Raw genomic sequence first — 18683 nt, 5'->3', positions numbered from 1 at the left:
TCGACGTTTGTTGACATGCCGCTTTTCCAGATTCAGATCCATAACCCGATGACCGGCGTAGACGGAACGATTCTGTTGTTCACTTTACAATGATAAAAAATACTTGTTGTTGAAGGTCTGCTTCAAAACCACTGGACTTTTGCGGGGCAGATTTTGGAAAGCGGGCATGTTATAATTGACTTGGGGTATTTTTTTGAATATTTTGACAATAATTCTTACTTTTTGGCGAACATGATAAGGCTTAGTTGCAAAGGTTAGTGCTAACTTTCAATCCCCGAATGTAATTACCAATAGGCAAATGTTTGTTTACAAACACAGGCTTACTCTTCAAGTGCTGTACAAAAGAGTGACTGATGTTTACCTCACGCCTACACCCAAGTTTCAGTGTAGAACAATTGGCGAACGTCAATTGAAAAAAGAAATGAACAAAAATGTCGTAAAACCCAAGTGATCCGATCGGTAAGACTACTGTCCTTCTTTTTTCCAAGTATGGATACGGCATTTTGGCCCGTTGTGTCTAAGCGATCAAGACTCATATATACGGGTTGGGTTGTGGGTTCAGATCCACTTTGGATCATGCTAAATCAGGGCCCTACTAACTAAGTTGTGAAGACACAAGTTGTGACGATGCACTTTTTTCGAGCAGAGGCAGTCTGTAGTGACACAATAGGACAAGCTTGGTAGGCGAGTGTGAATTCCTTCACACGTAACTCAGTTGAGTACCGGAGAGTGCTTTTCTGTCAACCTGAATGTTGTGAATCTGTAACATTGTGTTTTCTTCTGTTGGTACATGCTCTCAAGTATCAATCCGTTGTTGTACCAAATGGACTTGCTGCCAACATGTTTGGCCCAGTTGGATGTCGGCGTCATGATGCAGCACTACTTCGTGAGAGCAATATACTTCCAGAGCTTGAACGATTTCAAAGAAACGGAAACCCCTTGGCTCTGTACGGAGACCCAGCATACCCACTTTGGCCTCAACTCATCCCACCATACGGTGGATCACGATTGACCAGAGACCAGCAGGAGTTTAACAGGACGATGTCTGAAGTCAGAGTTTCTGTGGAATGGGTCTTTGGCAAAATAGTTAACAATTGGGCCTTTGTACATAGATTTCAAAAGGAATAAAAAAAAACTGTACCTGCAACCAGTTGGGACCTACTACTTGGTGGCTACCTTGCTGACCAATTTTCATACTTGTTTGTGTGGCTCAGAAACTGGTAGATTTTTTTAACTAGAGCCACCTTCACTTGAGGGGTATGTCTGTGGGCTGTGACTCTTAAAGTAGAGATTTACTCAATACCAACTCGTTGAACAGTCTTGCATTATACTTGTGATTGTATTTGTATTGAAAGTGTCATACAATTGTGTGCTAACTTTGTGTGTACCAGGACGCTGTTATTGGTATTTGTTGCACTTTGTTACATAATGTTGTACCATAAATTATTTAAAACAGTCTTATAATTATTCAAAATTCCAACTTTGTTTTTACTTAGGTGAGGCCCGCTCTTAACAAGATACTGGACACACAGGGATGACAGAACGTCCATTCTGAACTTTAGGCCAAGTAACAATCCGGTGGACTAGCGACTCGCTCAGACAATCGCTTTAGCATCCCCCTGATGGTAGTACCGATTCCAGTAACAGTAGTCAAATGTTGAATGCTGTGGTTTTGAAGCCAACTCCCCCTGAATGGCGACTCCCCCACTGCACTGTACTGCGAAATCCTTATGTTATGGACGTCCATTTTTCACTGTGACATGGCAAATGAATACACCATAACTGAATAGTCAGGTCGGCATCAGAGTGAATTCAGAGAAATCATGACGAACGTTACAATCAAATGCAGGATTCTAGAGTAACTTCTCAACTGAAGCGCTGGGTTTTATAGCGTGCCCAGAGGAATACTTTGGCCAATAAGAAATAATGTAAGACACATTATTTGGAACTTCCAGGGTCCACGCCTTGGGTGACCAGAACCAATCAGAAACGTTTAACAAATTAAGGATAGCAATCTGCGTCCTTGGAAACCCTCAAAGGTTACTAAACATACTGAGTTCGAATCGTTATATAATGACAATCTTAATAGCGATCCATTCGAAATACCAATCAGCTAGTTCTGACCTAAGCCTGTTCTAGCTTAAAGGATAGCTCCTGGAATAAATCGTTGGCAGCCTTTTTGAACGAAACCAATGGAAATATATTAAATGAGTATTCCTCTTTACCACAAACCTTTTGAAAGTGGAAGAAATATTATAGTTCAGGGAGAAAAATTGATATTAATAGTCCCTATTTTACTGACATGGACAGCGCCATTTTGAGTCAAATTTCCCTCGGTGATGACGCGGTGTGTGCAATGGCAGTGATTGGCTGAAATTCCGAAGCACCGATCGTGCATATTGTGGGCTTGTCACCGCTTTTCGCGCGTGCGCAGTGTGTGAATCCATGTCAATATCCGTTTCTTCGCGATCTCTCTCGCATGTCTCAAGATTTCACGCAATTAAATCATTCTAATTTCGTTTTATTTGGACATTCGCGTAATATATGGATTGCTTGAATGCAAAATGCCTCGGTGCATAGTCCTCATTTTGGCCATCAACATCGGGTCCCGCTGCATCTTCAATAGCTTGAGCCATAGCGTCATTCCATTGCCGTCAATCTCCCCCTCTCTTCATATTCCGGCTCAAACTGGTAGCCCTGTACACCAACATTTCCCCCTACATCCAAATCTTCATAACTCCCGCTGCTCATCGAAGTGTCACTGCTGTCAACGTAGCTTTCATCATCTGAAGCCCCCTTGATAACAATACAATAACACGATCTCAAAATATCAATCGGCTGACTGCTATTGTGACAATACTGACAATGTGAATTGCACACGTGACGTCACGATTCTCCGGTTTTGGAGGAGAGATCGCGAAAAAAGTGAGAAAATGGCGCCCTCCATAAACTCTGTGTTTAGTGGATTTAAAACACCTTTATTGGTACAAACGCAAATTTTTGAGCGATATACAGTCCTATATCGGAATAATAATGATATACGGAATATGCAGGTGCGTTAGTTTTCCCGATTATCGCTATAGCGATTTATTCCAGGAGCTATCCTTTAAACAATGACTAAGGCAATATGCACTCTAGTCTTCCTATAGAACTTGAGAAATGATTAAACCAACTAACTTGCTTCACCTAGCATGAAAATGATAGACAAAGAGATAATAAATATGACTTGGCGATTTTGTTTAACGAACCCTTCGAACATGCTTGTTACCTGACCTAATGGTCCCACACGTAAGTAGGATATTGTTTCAGGCTATTCCTGGCTTTACTCATAGCTAAGAGACAAAGACTTGTTGGTAATCGAGATTTAGAATTGGACTTGTGTTAAAACCTGCCCTAGAACAAGGCTAAGTTGTGTGGAAAGGAATCATACAATTAGGAAAATATAAATTCTTAAAGCGATTTTGATTTGTAAAATTTAAGATAACTTTTGCACCATAAAAGTCTCCCCAAACAGGTGACATCAGCATCTAACTACAAGCATGCCAATGCAAAAGCTTACCTCTCTGAGAGGTAAGCTTACCTCTCTGAGAGGTAAGCCAAAAAGCTGATTCTATGATTCAAACAAACCTTTCTTCTTTGATGTTTTGTCTTCTTCGTTATCATGTATGTCGGAATCAGAACCTTGAAAAGAAAGCACACAGTGAGCCAATTCAACACCACAAAGTCTTCATGCACCAAATAATTATTATTGAGTGCTTTGCTGGTACATTGTATATCTGTTGAACTTTGTAATTTATTGCATAGGAAGTTCTAGCACAGGCACTCTTATTTGAAGGCATGAGGACTTCTATCTATAGCTTACATGTGACTTTTACCTATATTAGAATGATGTGACCAACATGGCGAAGGAGAATATGGCAAAAACCAAGTGGGGCAAAATCTTTGCTGTCACTCAAGAAATAGTTACTCAGTGATTATTTGATAATTCAGGTCGTTTAATCTGAGTACTATCGATTCTTACCATCTTCATTTTCTTTCTTTTTTTCGAATTCCGTTTTCGCTTGACCACCATTGCCTTCATGGCGGCATCCCGGATATCACGCCCCTTTTGAAGGTCGTCCTCTTCTTTCTTCCTCTTTTCCCTTTTATCCGTCATCGCTGATTTTCCGGCAATTCTGGCCTCTCTCTCAATTTCTAAAATTTCGGTCAGCCGGACTTCTCTCTCTGCAAATTGTTCATTTACCACTGATCTGAAACAAGGATACTTACACGTTATAGAACGAATCAAACTGGTGAAGAATTATCTGATCCTGGAGTATATTACAATGCAGTTTTACCAGTGACTGGCAACTTCATAGATTGCCCCTCCTGGACTTTCCACTTTGCCAGGATCCGGTCCATTCTCTCCTGGACTGTCCTTCTCGTTGCTGGTTTCACAAGCTTGAGCCCGGTGCTCAAATTGTCTGCAACATTGCCCTATCTTTCGTTATTGCTAAATGGGTTCAGAGCCAGCACCTCCCTCATTAAGAAAATGTCACATTCTACATTGAACACGATGCACTTCTATTTTGCCGACATCTTGCCTTTAATACGCTGATCGAGCAGCTGTAGAAATAAGAAGATGAACACTGCTTGAAAATAATGTCGATGTTCGTCATTGTGCTGGTTATAAGCAATAGCATGCCCTTTATGAGTGGGGGTGTGTGAGAGGGAGGGGGGGGGGAGATAGTCGGACCGTGACTGAGTGCATGTGACTCGACTGTCACGTTCCGACACACACAGAGAAGAGGGGAGGACTGGTGCATGGGGACACTGGCTGGACTGGCGGCAGTATTCCTACATAGGCCTTATGCTCTACTATGCCTCGCATTTACAATAGCCTGGACCGGTGTCTGGTTCCACTCAGGCTTCTTACGGCTGACTTGTCTAAGGCCCTTGGCCTTTGGCCTAACTCATCAATCGGAATCATGGCATCCATACCATGCCATGCACAAGTCAAAGGCAAGCCACAGGAAAGCCTAAATACATTTAACATTCATTGGCATTGCTTAACAGAGTGCTGAACATATATCAACAGCTGATGAAGTGATGCAGTGTTTTTTAGTACAAAGTGGCTATTCTTACGGTACCGTAACAATAAAAATTTCAGCGATTTTAGGGATTAAACTGAGAATTAGGGGACAAGGATTAGTGTTAGGGAAGGGTTAAGGAGGGGTTAGTGTTAGGAGATAGGGACAGGGTAGGGTCTGGGTTAGGTTTGGGATAGGATTAAGGCTCAAAAGTGAAAATGACCGCCGTAAGAATAGCCAGTTGTAAAATGCATTAAAGACTGTCGTAATAATAGCCACAGTCTTTTTAGTAATTTGATGCTTGGCTACATTGCCAAGTACCCATTCGTGATTCGATTCGTAGAAATAAGAGAGATTTTAACAACATTTCACAATGATCTATGACATCTTATTTTATCAAAAAATCACAATCAGTGAGGTGATGATGCTGTCCGTTTGGAAGAGAAATGATGTAAAGTGAGGAGCATTTATACGTAGGCCTACTGCCTTCCGTATCAAAGGTCGTTTGCACGTAAATTACGCAACGTATCATGTCATCAACTTATGCCAAGAGCGCAAAAATGATGACGTCACAGCAAAATCGATAGAGATACGTGATACGGGCCTGATAAATCAATGTGCCGAAAGTCTCTATTTCCGCTATAAACGCACGCGCACGGGTGTTTCATTGACCACAAGATTTATGGGTTTGATTCAATACCTGGCACTGGCACGCTGGCACTGGCCCTGGCAGTGGCCCAAGGATGCATCCCAAAATGGTCTGCAGTCCATTGAAATTCATATGAAATCAGACTGTTGTCTGCCATTATCATGGGCCTGTCATTGTCTATGGTATAATCTCTGTAGCCTTGACCTACATGTAGTTACTCACTGACTACTGAATACTATAGCCTATGCGTAGGCATGCAATCGACATGATAGAGTATAAGTTAATGCAACAGACTAGGACTGACCAGCATTAGATGTAGGCTGCAGCCCACTGGCTGTGGTGAGGCGCATACATTTTTTTAAAATTTATTTTAAAAACTTTGAATTGACTCAAATTAATGCTGAACATCAGATTTGTTTTTGAAAAATTAATTTATATCCCTGAAACATTGTTTTTGCATTTTCTAGCCAAAAATATATCAGTGCCACTAGTGTCAGTGCCAGTGCCAGCGTGCCAGTACGCCAGTGCGCCAGTACCAGATATTGAACCAACCCAAATTTATGGCACATGTAAATTAATGCACTGTGCTGTTTTGATGCTAAATGTAGGTTAAGCACCGTACTGGAATTTCGCTAAGTAATTTTTCGAACTCCATATTGTAAAGAAATTAGCCAACCGCTGTCAGTTGATGCAAACAGAATGTTTAGGCTTAAGAATTTTCGCGATTGTTATATGAAAACTCACACCATTTGCACTAAACAGCTGCGATGTTATTAGGTTGTAAGACAATTTATAAAGTCATTGATGAAAAAGATAGATCCTAATAATCACTAAAGAGCACATGTACACAAGCGCCAACGTGCTGGGGAAAATGAGTGCAATGCCCTTAATCTAATTGTCTACAAAATGGCTTGAAATAACAACTTTTGCGTCGATTTCATCAAATACTTCGAAGATATCATTTTTTAAATTTGTGGTGCAGTCAACCCATTACTTAATGACACGATGCCGTACACCTGAAAGTTTAGAAAGAGTGATAAAGTTACTAATATCTACCAATAACTAGAAAACTACCGCTGTTTTTCCTGATCGTTACTGGAGTCAGAGTCTTTCAATATTATTGAAAATATTCAATGTACATGTACGTATTATTGAAACACTCTCTCTGTAGTTACTGAGCATTATTGTCTGAAATTAGTCATTGTGAATGACCGCCACTTTTTATACTGTAGAGCAGAAAAAGAAAAAAATATCGCGTCCAGGATATTTTCCCGAATTTCGCGAGTTGGTCATGGTGCCGCGAAATTCTCAGCGCTTTTCAGCTTAAACTCCATGGTATTGTTTCCACGTTTCTTCAGAGGCATTGCATCTATAGCTAGGCCAAATGTCGACCCAGAGTATTTCAAATAAATTGTTTTGAAGGACTCTGGTCGATCTCAGCTTGGTGAACCGTACAAAGAGGTGATTAACAAGACTTCGTAAATACCAAACACCAATTCCAGACCTCTTGTATATATTTTGTCTAATGATGCACATCACGGTGTCTGTTGACAGTGGATTTGAGTTCATGTATGTTATATGGACATCTACACCACAGCGCCCATACACTAACAAAGAGATCTAAGTCAAAACAGACAGTTTTGATTTTGTTGGAAAAGAAATCGCTTGATTCGCGAAAATATTCTGCCACGAATACGTCATTTGTTTCGGCATTCGCTAAAGATTTCTGTTCGACAGTAGTTCATTCTGAATCTGGTAGTGCATTTTAGCAAGAATAAATAAAGTATTTATGAATTCTTGATTAGGAATATTTGAAAATAGATCTACCATGTTCATGTTTTCAATCAGCATGCAGCAGTAACATACTCTTTTCCTTAAATTTGGCACAGATGTACGTTGCATTTTGTTCACGTCTAGGCCTATATGATTCACATATTTTGATAATTGATAATCCACATCTTTCACCATTTGTGTACATGGATAGCCGTGATGTGAGCTGGTGCATGGGTATTCATTGGCATTCATCATAGATTGTGTTTATGGATCGAGTTCACGAGATTTCTATACATGCTTCCCGAAATTGGTGGCTTGCATTGAAACTAACTTTTCCCCCTTGTCCGTCATTAAAGGCATTCAAGTGTGTTGGTCAACCATGACTATCTCCTTTGTCCCTCCACCATAAGGCCTAGTTTCCCCTTACGACATCTCTATTTCGGACACTCGGCGCCCCACTTCTGGAAAGGTGTATAGGCAATTTCCGCAGGCCCGGTCACAGCTATATCTTACCGATGGGAACGAGATTGTATACATCTGCTGGCCCTAAATATGAGTCAATAAGATACGCCCTCGACACATTGGCAAATCATTCACGATTCACATCGATAACGGAGCAGTCGTTCTTTGGAAAATGTCGTCACGTAAAGTTTATAGCTCGGCTGGGGTAACAGGTTACCATTTGGGAAGTAATGAGGCCAGAATTTCAAAGAAGCATGCTAGGTGAGTGAACTCTTGAACTATTAACAGTGTGGGGATTCGGACAGTGTCAGCAAGGCACTTCCACTATGGCTCACAAAGCGCTAGCAGACGACAGTAAAAAAATTGAAAGCACAGGCAGATCCAACAGCGAATATTTTCTGTTCTATGTCACTCGACTCGGATTTGCTGGTTGATATTTTAGATGATAAATACATGTAGCTTAAACACGTTGTTAATTGGTTTATATTGATGTAGCTGTCCTCAATAAGCAGTGACACCAGTGTTTTTGCAGCCCCACGCCCAATCAAGGGTGCAAATTGCGCTTATTTCTACCATATCTGCGTAAGATGTGAAGATTATTGCACGTGCTGTGTTGTGTAGCATTCACAGCAGAATAGGCAGATGTGATAACAAGTACTTGGCTTAATGATTGCATGCGTTTCATAAAGTGACTTAAAATGCAATAGGTCTTTTCGAAGAAGACGAATCAGAGCCATACATTCTGATTGCTAAGAACTCGAGGCTTTCGTGTGTCGGAGTATAAAACCGATTAACTGTGAGAGAAAATTGAAATTGTATCGATGAAATCAACAATGACATGCGCAGATGTGCGCTTTTTGCACAAACAGGTTTTTAGAGGTGACGCAGCTAAACCTAGATGCAACTCGTAAATCTTGCTACGGAAGAATCGATGGAAATGTGGGGCGCAGTCGATTCAGCGAGTGTGAAAGGCGTACCTCGCAAAACGGGGACCATTGTCTGACTGGTTACAGATGCAGGCATGCCGAGTTCATCGGGTTAGTTCCAGAAACAGCAGGTGTTGCAATCGAAATTAAAATGTTTAGACCTAAATGCCGGAATCGTCAATATGTCAGTGAAAGGTTCATCGATCTCAAACAATCTGCTGCTTTGATAAACTAAAGGCCTAATTGTCCTCGCACAAATTCAATTCGTGTGAAATCTAAGCCTGTTGACGTTGTATTATCGGTATAAATGACGTACCTTTTAGCCCTTCAAGGGTTAATAACCCCTGATTCTTTTCTTCCACGATCATGATAGTCTTTTGGCACTTCTTGAACACCCATGATAATATCAAAATGAAAGTTACACACACTGTGGGAGAAATGCGGACCATAAAGGAAATGCACGAATCATGATCAGCGCTGGGTGCCTTTTGAGATACAGCGCTCTGAATTTGGGATATTATTTTTTGGTCTTAAAAGGAAGCATTGTTGTGATATTTGGATACTGCACATTAAAACTCATCATTTTCATTTTGCCATTAACCTAAAGATTATTATCCTATCTTAAGCAAATTTTATAGTGATGTAAAAAGGGACCAGGGCGTATTATTCACCAATCGCATTGCCATAGAGACCAGAACCTTAAAATATGGACGCGTGTTTTTAAATATTCAACCGATATGATCTAAACCGAGTTTCATATCAATGTGTCGTGGGATATTACATGAAGTCTTAGCTATTCTGTGCACCTGTTGAAATTTTAAAATTGTGGAACGGTTAACTTTTGCCATATTGTTGAATCTAAATAGATAGATGAGCCGCCAAGGTGATGTTAAGGCTAGAATTTGAAATCCTGTAGCAATTAAGAACGCTTTCCAAACGAAGCGGATGCCAATTTCAAGGGTGGGAGTCTCTGCTTTCTTTTCCAGACAACAGCCTCCTAGGTTTAAAATGGAAATTCACTTATTCTGAAGTATTTTTAATTGCTTTAGGATTCAAAGATCTAGCCAAAATGATGGGACCTATGGCCAACCCTTAACTGTCAGCCTACTAAATTGCGTTACGTAACTTTCATTCATTCGACTGGACGTTGTACTGTACTTGTGCCATTTCAATATCTTTTTCGTATCGACCTTCAACTGTATGTACCTGGCCTACTTGGAAAAATGTTGACCCTGTAGTACACGTGGCCATAAAATCTCCCCAGTACTTTATGACAGGGAGTGAACCATGCATGCAGTTATTACACATGTACAGTCTAAGTCATAATTCACCAAACTCAATGCGGCTTTTAACATATATCTTTTAAGCAATTTTGTTTTTTAGTCATGCATTATGGCAGAAATGTGATTGCACAAATTTTTTCACTGCATAATTTGCCATGTAAAAAAACCGAAAATAAATTTGGTTTTGGTGCATTTGTTGCGGAGATATCGTTTGATGTAGGTGTTGATATTGATATGAGGTAGGCTGTACATGTCAGACTACAAACGTTTTTATCAAGGTCATCAACAGCTGAATGACTAGTCAACGAATAGGCACCTTCCCAGGCACCGTTAACATGTTTTCTCCAGTACACGACACAGCTGGCCTTGAACAGGCCTCGATATGATTCATTGGCCTATACACCTTTCCAGAAATGGGGCGCTGAGTGTCCGAAATAGTGATGTCATAAGGGGAAACTAGGCCTTATGGTGGAGGGACAAAGGAGATAGTCAGATACCAGTGCGTTCATGCGTTCCCAGTTTGGGGATCGAGTGGCCGGATCAGTACGAGTTGATTTTCTACGGTATGAAGTTCGAGGTCGCAGACAACAGGCCAAACTAAACGTGTCGGTCAAGTAAGGGTCACGCCTACACACCTAATTTAGGCGATGGCGTTGGTTTGTTTCCAGGAACTTTCCCGGATTTAGAAGTTAAATTACTTCTTTCAGATCCGAGGAACATTTTTGGTTCGATATATATTAATCTTTTGTTTGTATCGCCGAATAAAATTTGAAATATCATTTAGGCCATCTGATGCTATAGGAGTCCAGAAAAACCAAGCGATCATAGCACATTTGAAAAGGGAAGGGCAACAATTTGAAGACCCTGATTTCCCAGCCACAGATGAAGCCCTCTTCTTCAGCAGGAAGCCCCCGAAGCCTTTTGTATGGAAAAGACCATCGGTAAGAGCAATCATGCTGTTCGTGGTAGTCTTGAAGAAAATATAGTAGCTAGAGACATAGATTAAGTCACACCGGATCGACCATGAACTGTTTATCCTTCTGTTTTCAAGAATTTGTCTGTGCTTTTGCTGGAACACTCTATTATTAGTGTCTAGTGCATTCTCAAAATCAGATGGATGGATCATGTTCTCACGCTGCCAACACAACTGACTATGCTACGCAAAATACAGCTTTACAAAATTAATGTACAAAACGACTTTCATAGAATAATGTGGCTGATATCAGGTATCGGAGACAACACCACCATTGATTTTTAAGCCGTTTAGTAGTTAAATTGTCAATGTTTGACCGCGTCGCATCAAGTACTGCGTGGGGTCGTGAATCTGAAATTTTGATATGATATTTCGGACAGTCAGGCAAGTAAATCGTGAAATTTAAACTGATAGTTAACCACGGAATTTTTTGATAATCTGACAAATTAGACAGAGGTTTAATATTCCCACTCTTTTCAGCCAACTGGCAGAAAAATCTCAAAACACCAAAGTATTGCCAAACTATTGCCAAATTAGCAAAAATCACAATTAATGTTTTCATCAAATAATTTCTTTATATCTGTAGACTTGCCACACCAAATATCTTTCCAATACCTCTCCAAATATGCACTTGACAGTTAAAAACATAATGGCGTCTAATTGCCGTGCTTGGTCTGGATCTTCCAACCTATGAATATTCAATGGTGGTCTTGTCTCATCTTAGTCATTTATGGTGATGGTAGCCATTATATGGTAACGCTCAGGCTCAACACTTGCAATTTTACTGAGATTTGAAACCGAAAATATAGTTTGTCAATTTTTTCTTCAGGAAATATGCGCGGACCCGAAATTATTTGTTGGAGGCGCTAGTCGATTCGATATCGTACAGGGAATCTCTGGTAAGGTTCTCATCTAATCACTTCAATCACAGGCAGCCAAGGATTAGCTGGCATCTATTACCCCCCCCCCCTCAAAAAAAGAAAATTGTCCTCGAAAAACATAACTCTTCACACTGCCTGTTGGACAAGCTAGTTCATTGAGCCGGTAAATGCTGCAGTATATCGCCAAGTTAGTGAAATGCTCAGGTTAAAATCCACTCTTACCATTCAGCAGCATAGATCTGTGAAAGGTAGGAAAATAGACATACCGTTGATATTGCTTCGGACATCCCAACCAAGGGGTGTCCGAATGTAACTATCGGATGAAGAAAGTACCTGCTTGATTACCTACCCCCCCCCCCCCCCCACGCACGCACCCACGCATATTTCGGCTGATTCCCTAAGGATGCATATGAATGCAGAGGCCGGATTGTTCGATGTACGACATCTAAGAAAATATGACATTGAAATAGTGACAAGTAATTTAAGTGAGAAAAATTGCACAATGTAGTTGCAACACATATTTGTGTCTTGTGAAATTAATATCGATACGTACTAAGGTTGTGTTTCTATTGTATTTTTAGAGTTTCAGTTACCATCTAACGTTTTATATCACATCTACCTAACAGTGTGTGACCGCATAATAGTACGCTTAGTCTATCAATGGGTCGCCTTAATATCGCGTAGGGTGCGAGATGTCTCGAGCCGATCGCTTTGCAAGCGGCAATGCCATCTAACGGTCATGTTTCATTTTTTTCCCTCTCGAGTAGGTGACGTATGGCTTTTAGCAGGCATTGCCAGTCTGTGTCAATACGAAGCCCTATTGTACCAGGTCATACCTAAAGACCAAGATTTAAGCTCGAACCAGGGAGCGATTAGGTTCCGTTTCTGGCAGTATGGAAGATGGGAAGAAGTCATCGTGGATGATCGATTGCCAACTTACAACAATAAGCTGGTCTTCATGCATTCTGCAGAAAAGAATGAATTTTGGAGTGCCCTCCTCGAAAAAGCATATGCGAAGTAAGTATCAGTTTAACCCTCACGCTTGAGCAAATGACGCCATGTGCATGCGTTTATCATATTAATGCAATCAAAGCCGTAGCTACAGGGTGGCCCAGAATTATTTTCCCTCACACAATAGGATTCTATTATTCATTCATTGTGTGAGGGAAGATAGTCATGAGCCACCCTGTAGTGGAGAGGGCCGAGCTCTGGAAGACGCGACCATTAGATACTCGAAGCGAGCCAACATGGGAAGACTATTTGAAATCCCCAATGCAGCATTCAGGTGGTCGTATATCAACCGCATATCAATCGACACAAAGACAACTGGTACCCAGCCCCAGTATTTATTGTTTCACCCTATTATAAACCTCTTCAAGGGGCTGGCTTCGAGTGTGATGGTTCAGGTGACGTGATACGCATTGTTGGTCCATCCGGTTTGTCCTTCTAGGTCCTAAGTCTTACTAGGCTTCCATCTCATGTCTAGCTACGACCAGCAGCAGTGCCACTTGGCCGTGTACAGTACAGTAGCAAGACTCGTTCCGTAAGGGACGACTCTGAGGGCCAGTGCGTCACCCAGTACTGCTACCTCTGCATTGCGTCAACCAACCAATTGCCAGTAGCTATAACGGCATTCATCATAAAATACAGTCAGCAGAAAATATTCTAGTTATCAATGGGATGTTTTCCTTTCCCTCATTTAGGCTAGCAGGCAGCTACGAGGCACTTAAAGGTGGACAAACTTCTGAGGCGATGGAGGACCTTACTGGTGGCGTGGTCGTAACTTTCAACCTCCAAAAACAACCTGCGAACCTCTTCAAGATTCTTTTGAAAAACCAAGACAGGCAGTCCTTGATGTGCTGTAGCATTGAAGCTAAGGTTTGTTGAATATTCTTACCTCTTTCCGTGTGGTCCGTGATGCAAAACTAAGGCCGCCGTTAAGGGCTTTCTATCCGTAATTATGTTCCAGTATGTTGTTGTTAATGCCATGCATTGCTACTAGAACTCGATCTGTTTTGACCAATCGAATTTGCAAAAAATTACTTCTGGTCGATATGTTTATGTGGAAGTAAACCGGTTTTGAGGTATAATTGACTCGATGATACTCATTACGAATTCGTCGCCTTAGTCAGTTTGTGGTTGACAGGTCCAACAACACGTATATTGAAAAATACCGAAAAATTGATGTACCTATTGCCGGAGAAAGCTAGACCTTGACAAAAGATCAGACTTCTCGTACTAAAACAGAAGAGAATAAAAGAAAATGCAATTTATGAACTGACTGTGGCGCTACATGTATACACTCTTGGAAAGAAAAGTTTTTGAGCTTTCGGCCATCAAAAAATGCCCCCACCCCCCACCCCCAAGAGGATTTTCGGTAAAATGAAAAACCGTTTATGATTTTTGTGATTTGAAAAAGCTAAGTAATACAACCCCAAAGCGCTTTTGAATGATTACGACGCTCACTAAAACGAGCGCTATATATAGAAAAGCGAATTATTGTTGTTACTTTATTGTTGCCAGCGAGGTGACTTATACAGTGATATCAAGCTACTGAAATAAATTAACTCCGCATCCTTTTCTATTGTTTCAGCCGAATGAAATTGAGGCAAAAATGGATAATGGCCTGATAAAAGGACACGCTTACACTGTTACTGCTGTGAGAAAGGTAAGAGACTCATATATCAGTGCAATTTGTAAGCTAAGGTGGCACAATTATTGCCCCAGTGAAAATATGCAATTTCAATTCAATTTCAATTTAAAATTTAATTTATTCTTCACGAAGTTAAAAGTACAGAAAAAAATACATAAACAGTATTATACAATAATGGCAGACATTACAACACAGTCGATCAAGGATTGACAGGTAAAAGGGTTGAGATAAAGATCATATCAAACAGTCCAAGGCACGCCAGAAAGGAATTTAGACAGTTTTACAAACAAAATTCTCCGGAACAAACTTTTCATTTGGATGACATTTGGTTGAGAACAATTACACTATGACAGGTAATCTTTTCTTATTTCTGTAACAGCATTGCATTCAAGCAGTAAATGATACTCGTCACCAATTATTACACAACATAATCGTTCTCCTCGTCTAAGCTTAAATTTACAGAGTATATGTCAGCAATAATGTATATTGCCAACTGATTTTCTGCTCGTTAGGAGCTATAATTGTACCTTTGCTATAATTGTATGACTTTACCTCAACTTCACAATTTCCATTAAATGACGTCTTTTTAAGTACGTGTATACATTGACTTAATTAATATTTACGTTCATGTAACTCCACAATCATCCCGAATGAGTGGATGCATTCATTTCAAGCAAAGGTAAAAAAGTAGAAGGAAAGAATTGTAAAAGGGATGGAGTTTAACTCTTAGGTTAATTTCAAATTCATGGTGGAACCAGGATCCGATACACAGAGACGTACTCAGTATTTGACGGGCTAATTTTGAGAAGACTGATTTGTATGTGCAATATAAGTGAGACCAAAAATATGCTCACCTTATATATTTTGGTGAGAACCATCATCATTAGTGAACTAAGTTCATCTGCTGGGAACATAATTATTTTCAGGTACACGCCAGAACAAGAACAGGACAACATGATGTCGAACTTATTCGTATCCGTAATCCATGGGGGAATGAGCGTGAATGGACTGGTCCTTGGAGTGACAGGCATGTTTTTAAATCCCCTTGTCCAAATGGGACCTTACAGAACTCCCGGGCTCTAGAAGATGTCTTTAATACGACAAGAGTTTACAGACGGGGGTCACATTATTTAGGCTACTGAACAAAAACTTCATCAGCATTTTCCTCTGATACCGATATTCATATTGGAAGACACATCCATACTGGTGACTGAGACCATGTATCAGAAAGTTAAATTCAATTTGTAATGGAAACCTAGTCTCGCGCACTAAATTACTAAAGTGTAACCTGGCATGAAGCGTTATTAATAAACGTGATGTTTCGAATTGTCCACTATTGTTCCCCAAAAAAATATCGCTTGATTTCTTACAGATCCAATGAGTGGAGCTTATTGTCCGAAGAAGAGAAGAAGAATTTGGGTTTGTCCTTCGATCATGATGGAGAGTTCTGGTAGGTAGGAAGGAAAAGACGATATAAAAAAATTCTCGTTAAAAACCTAGTACATTTCAATTCCTGCAGAGTGGTAGGGAGTTTTCGCAAAGCCCCCGAAACGTCAACGTGAACGCCTATCACATTGTTCGATATAGTTATCAGTAGATCGACAATGGGATAGGCGTTCACGTTGGCGTTTCGGGGATTTGCGAAAACTGCCCACTGAACGCGAACGCGAACGCATGACGCGAACGCCAATCACAATGCTCGGCATCGTCGAACAATGGGATATGCCTTCATGTGGGCGTTTCGGGGGTGGGGGGGGGGGGGGGGGGGTTGCGGAAACTCACTACTTATTCTGGTTCGGTATGCCGAGAACGTGCGAATGAGTTCGGAAGTCCCGACGCAAAATCACTCTCCTCGGTGGTTGTTGTTGTTGTTGTACGGCATATAGGCCTCGTGATGATCCAAATTCCAGTTTTGAGAAAAATTGGTCGCCAGTTCTGGGTCCTCAACTTCTAATTTTTCGCGGAAAGGGAAAGTGGAGTGCGGCCGACTCTGAGTAAACGGATGAAGCTACATCAACGAGCCCTGCCAGGAAATAGTATTCCAGGTCAGAGGTCTAACATGCACTTAACTCATTTTTGCCCGAATTGTCACAAAAAGAAAAGCTCTGGTTCTCACCGCTTCATTTGTTTTCCGTTCATTTATCACACGTGCAGTTAAGGTTGCTTGAGATTTGAGAGCAGGAATGCCCCCACGAATTCGCTCTGATCCCTCGACGGCGGAAATATTGTTCTCCTGTCCGAGCAGAGCTAATTCAATGTGCGATAAACGAACACGAGCGAACGCGAACGTTTCCACTAAAAAAAACAGGTCTTTTCTCGATACCAATCAATACCAAAGCCGGCGAGTAATCTTCATCAGGCGTGTGAAAGTAGTTTGGCTCGTTCCATATCTACGAAGACGGCAAATTGTTTCATGCGTCACATTGGATTTTTTCCCTTTTTGGCAGGATGAGCTTCGATGATTTTACGAAGAACTTCACCACAGTGGAGGTGTGTATGCTTAGCCCTGATAGTGCTGGAGAAGAGTCCAAAAAAAGATGGGAAATGCAAATTAATCAGGGAAGCTGGCAAAAACATGTTAGCGCTGGCGGATGCCGTAATTTCCCGGGTTCGTATGTTTGTTCACAAAATCGTGTTTAACCCGCATTCTTTGGCCACTGAAGTTCAACGCTTTCTGGGCCCAGTTGTTGAGAGCAGCGCTCCGCTATCTGCTGGCTATCTGCTGGCTTGGCGGTCGCTCAACTACCGTTGATGATCTTAGCGTGCTGGCAAGTTTGTGCCGCTAGGCTTAGCTGGGGCATTGTCACTGCTAAGTTAGTGGAACCTCAAGTTTGTGCAAATTTGTGCGATGTTATTGGTTCGATGACGTATTCATTTTCACCGTGGGTCCGATGAGTCAAAAGATTGTCGGAATGGGCCGGTGACGCCAATAATTGTATTAAGGAATGATCATTGACGATATATTCCCGAGAGACGGGTCATGTAGGGATAAAGTTCTGACATAGCTCGCAGCCATATGGTGCCGTAACATGGCTCCATTTTACTTTCCTATAAGAGCTCTTCACATAGATGGCGCCATCTTACAGCGATTTCATTTTGAGCGTTTTCGCAAACATGTACAGGAGGGTGACCAAAACAATATATTTTCAAATGACAATAACAATGCTTATAAAACTTCTACTTCCAGTTCAAGTTGTCTGTTTTGTGACCTTTTGCAAATAAATGCAGTATTTAATGAACACTATGAGATTAAGTTGTACATCAACATGTACAAGTACAAGTACATGTAAATTTTGACTGCTGTGGTGTTATCCGAAGACTGGCTCAAAGCACATTTTCTTTTCTTTTTCCATGCCAACAGGCAGCAAAATCACCATGAGCTAGGGCATGCAGTACACAAATTTAATTGTTGTTTCAGACTCGTTCTTCCTCAATCCGCAGTACAGAGTGAAACTGGAAGACCCTGATGACGATGACGATGTGGATAACTGTACCCTTGTGATTGAATTGACGCAAAAAGGGCGAAGGAAGCAAAAGCGAGTTGGTTCACAGAATCTGACCATCGGCTTCTCTGGTTATGAGGTAAGGAATCATATCTATTATAAACTACCTTCCGAGGCTAATTTTGTAATCAGGGGTCTTGATTGATGGCTCATTCTCTGCCACAAAAAAATACTCGTTGTGGAAGAAGGGGTTGGGGGCAGCCTATCCCGGTCTTTAACTCTAGATTGACGTACAGATGGACGATAATACTAGTACATTGCAAGTTGGTAGAAGCCGTTCGCCAATAACTAATAAAACCTAAAAATAACTAATAAAACCTAAAAACTTTATGGAAGAAAACCATGTTTTTTGTGTCAATAAAACTAGGTTTTTATAGAGGAAACCTGGTTTTCTTCAATAAAACTAGGTTTTTAAAAACAACTTAGTCTTTTTCAAAAAAAGTGTAGGTTCTTTGTTTTCTTATGGCAAGCCGTGTGTCCAATAATAAGAAAACCGAGTTTTCAGTCTTCC

At 40.9% G+C, this 18683-nt stretch overlaps 1 protein-coding gene across 2 annotated transcripts in view; it reads left to right on the top strand.

Moving 5' to 3' along the window:
• The first annotated feature begins 7985 nt into the window (after window positions 1-7985).
• The window catches only part of LOC135488304 (calpain-B-like), a 32698-nt gene continuing 22000 nt past the window's right edge, over window positions 7986-18683 (top strand). The window contains exons 1-10 of one of the 2 annotated variants that reach the window (XR_010446950.1): window positions 7986-8214; window positions 10947-11103; window positions 11965-12034; window positions 12784-13033; window positions 13720-13894; window positions 14610-14684; window positions 15596-15696; window positions 16042-16119; window positions 17117-17277; window positions 18088-18251. Coding sequence is in view for 1 of the 2 variants with exons in the window: in XM_064772860.1 (XP_064628930.1) it covers window positions 8126-8214; window positions 10947-11103; window positions 11965-12034; window positions 12784-13033; window positions 13720-13894; window positions 14610-14684; window positions 15596-15696; window positions 16042-16119; window positions 17117-17277; window positions 18088-18251 (1320 nt within the window). In the remaining variant the exon portion in view is untranslated. The remainder of the gene's footprint in view (window positions 8215-10946; window positions 11104-11964; window positions 12035-12783; window positions 13034-13719; window positions 13895-14609; window positions 14685-15595; window positions 15697-16041; window positions 16120-17116; window positions 17278-18087; window positions 18252-18683) is intronic. The other variant, XM_064772860.1, reaches the window with a different exon arrangement.

The sequence above is a fragment of the Lineus longissimus genome, chromosome 5 (assembly GCF_910592395.1).
Source record: "Lineus longissimus chromosome 5, tnLinLong1.2, whole genome shotgun sequence".
NCBI lineage: Eukaryota > Metazoa > Nemertea > Pilidiophora > Heteronemertea > Lineidae > Lineus > Lineus longissimus.
This window is presented reverse-complemented; position numbering and strand designations above follow the sequence as displayed.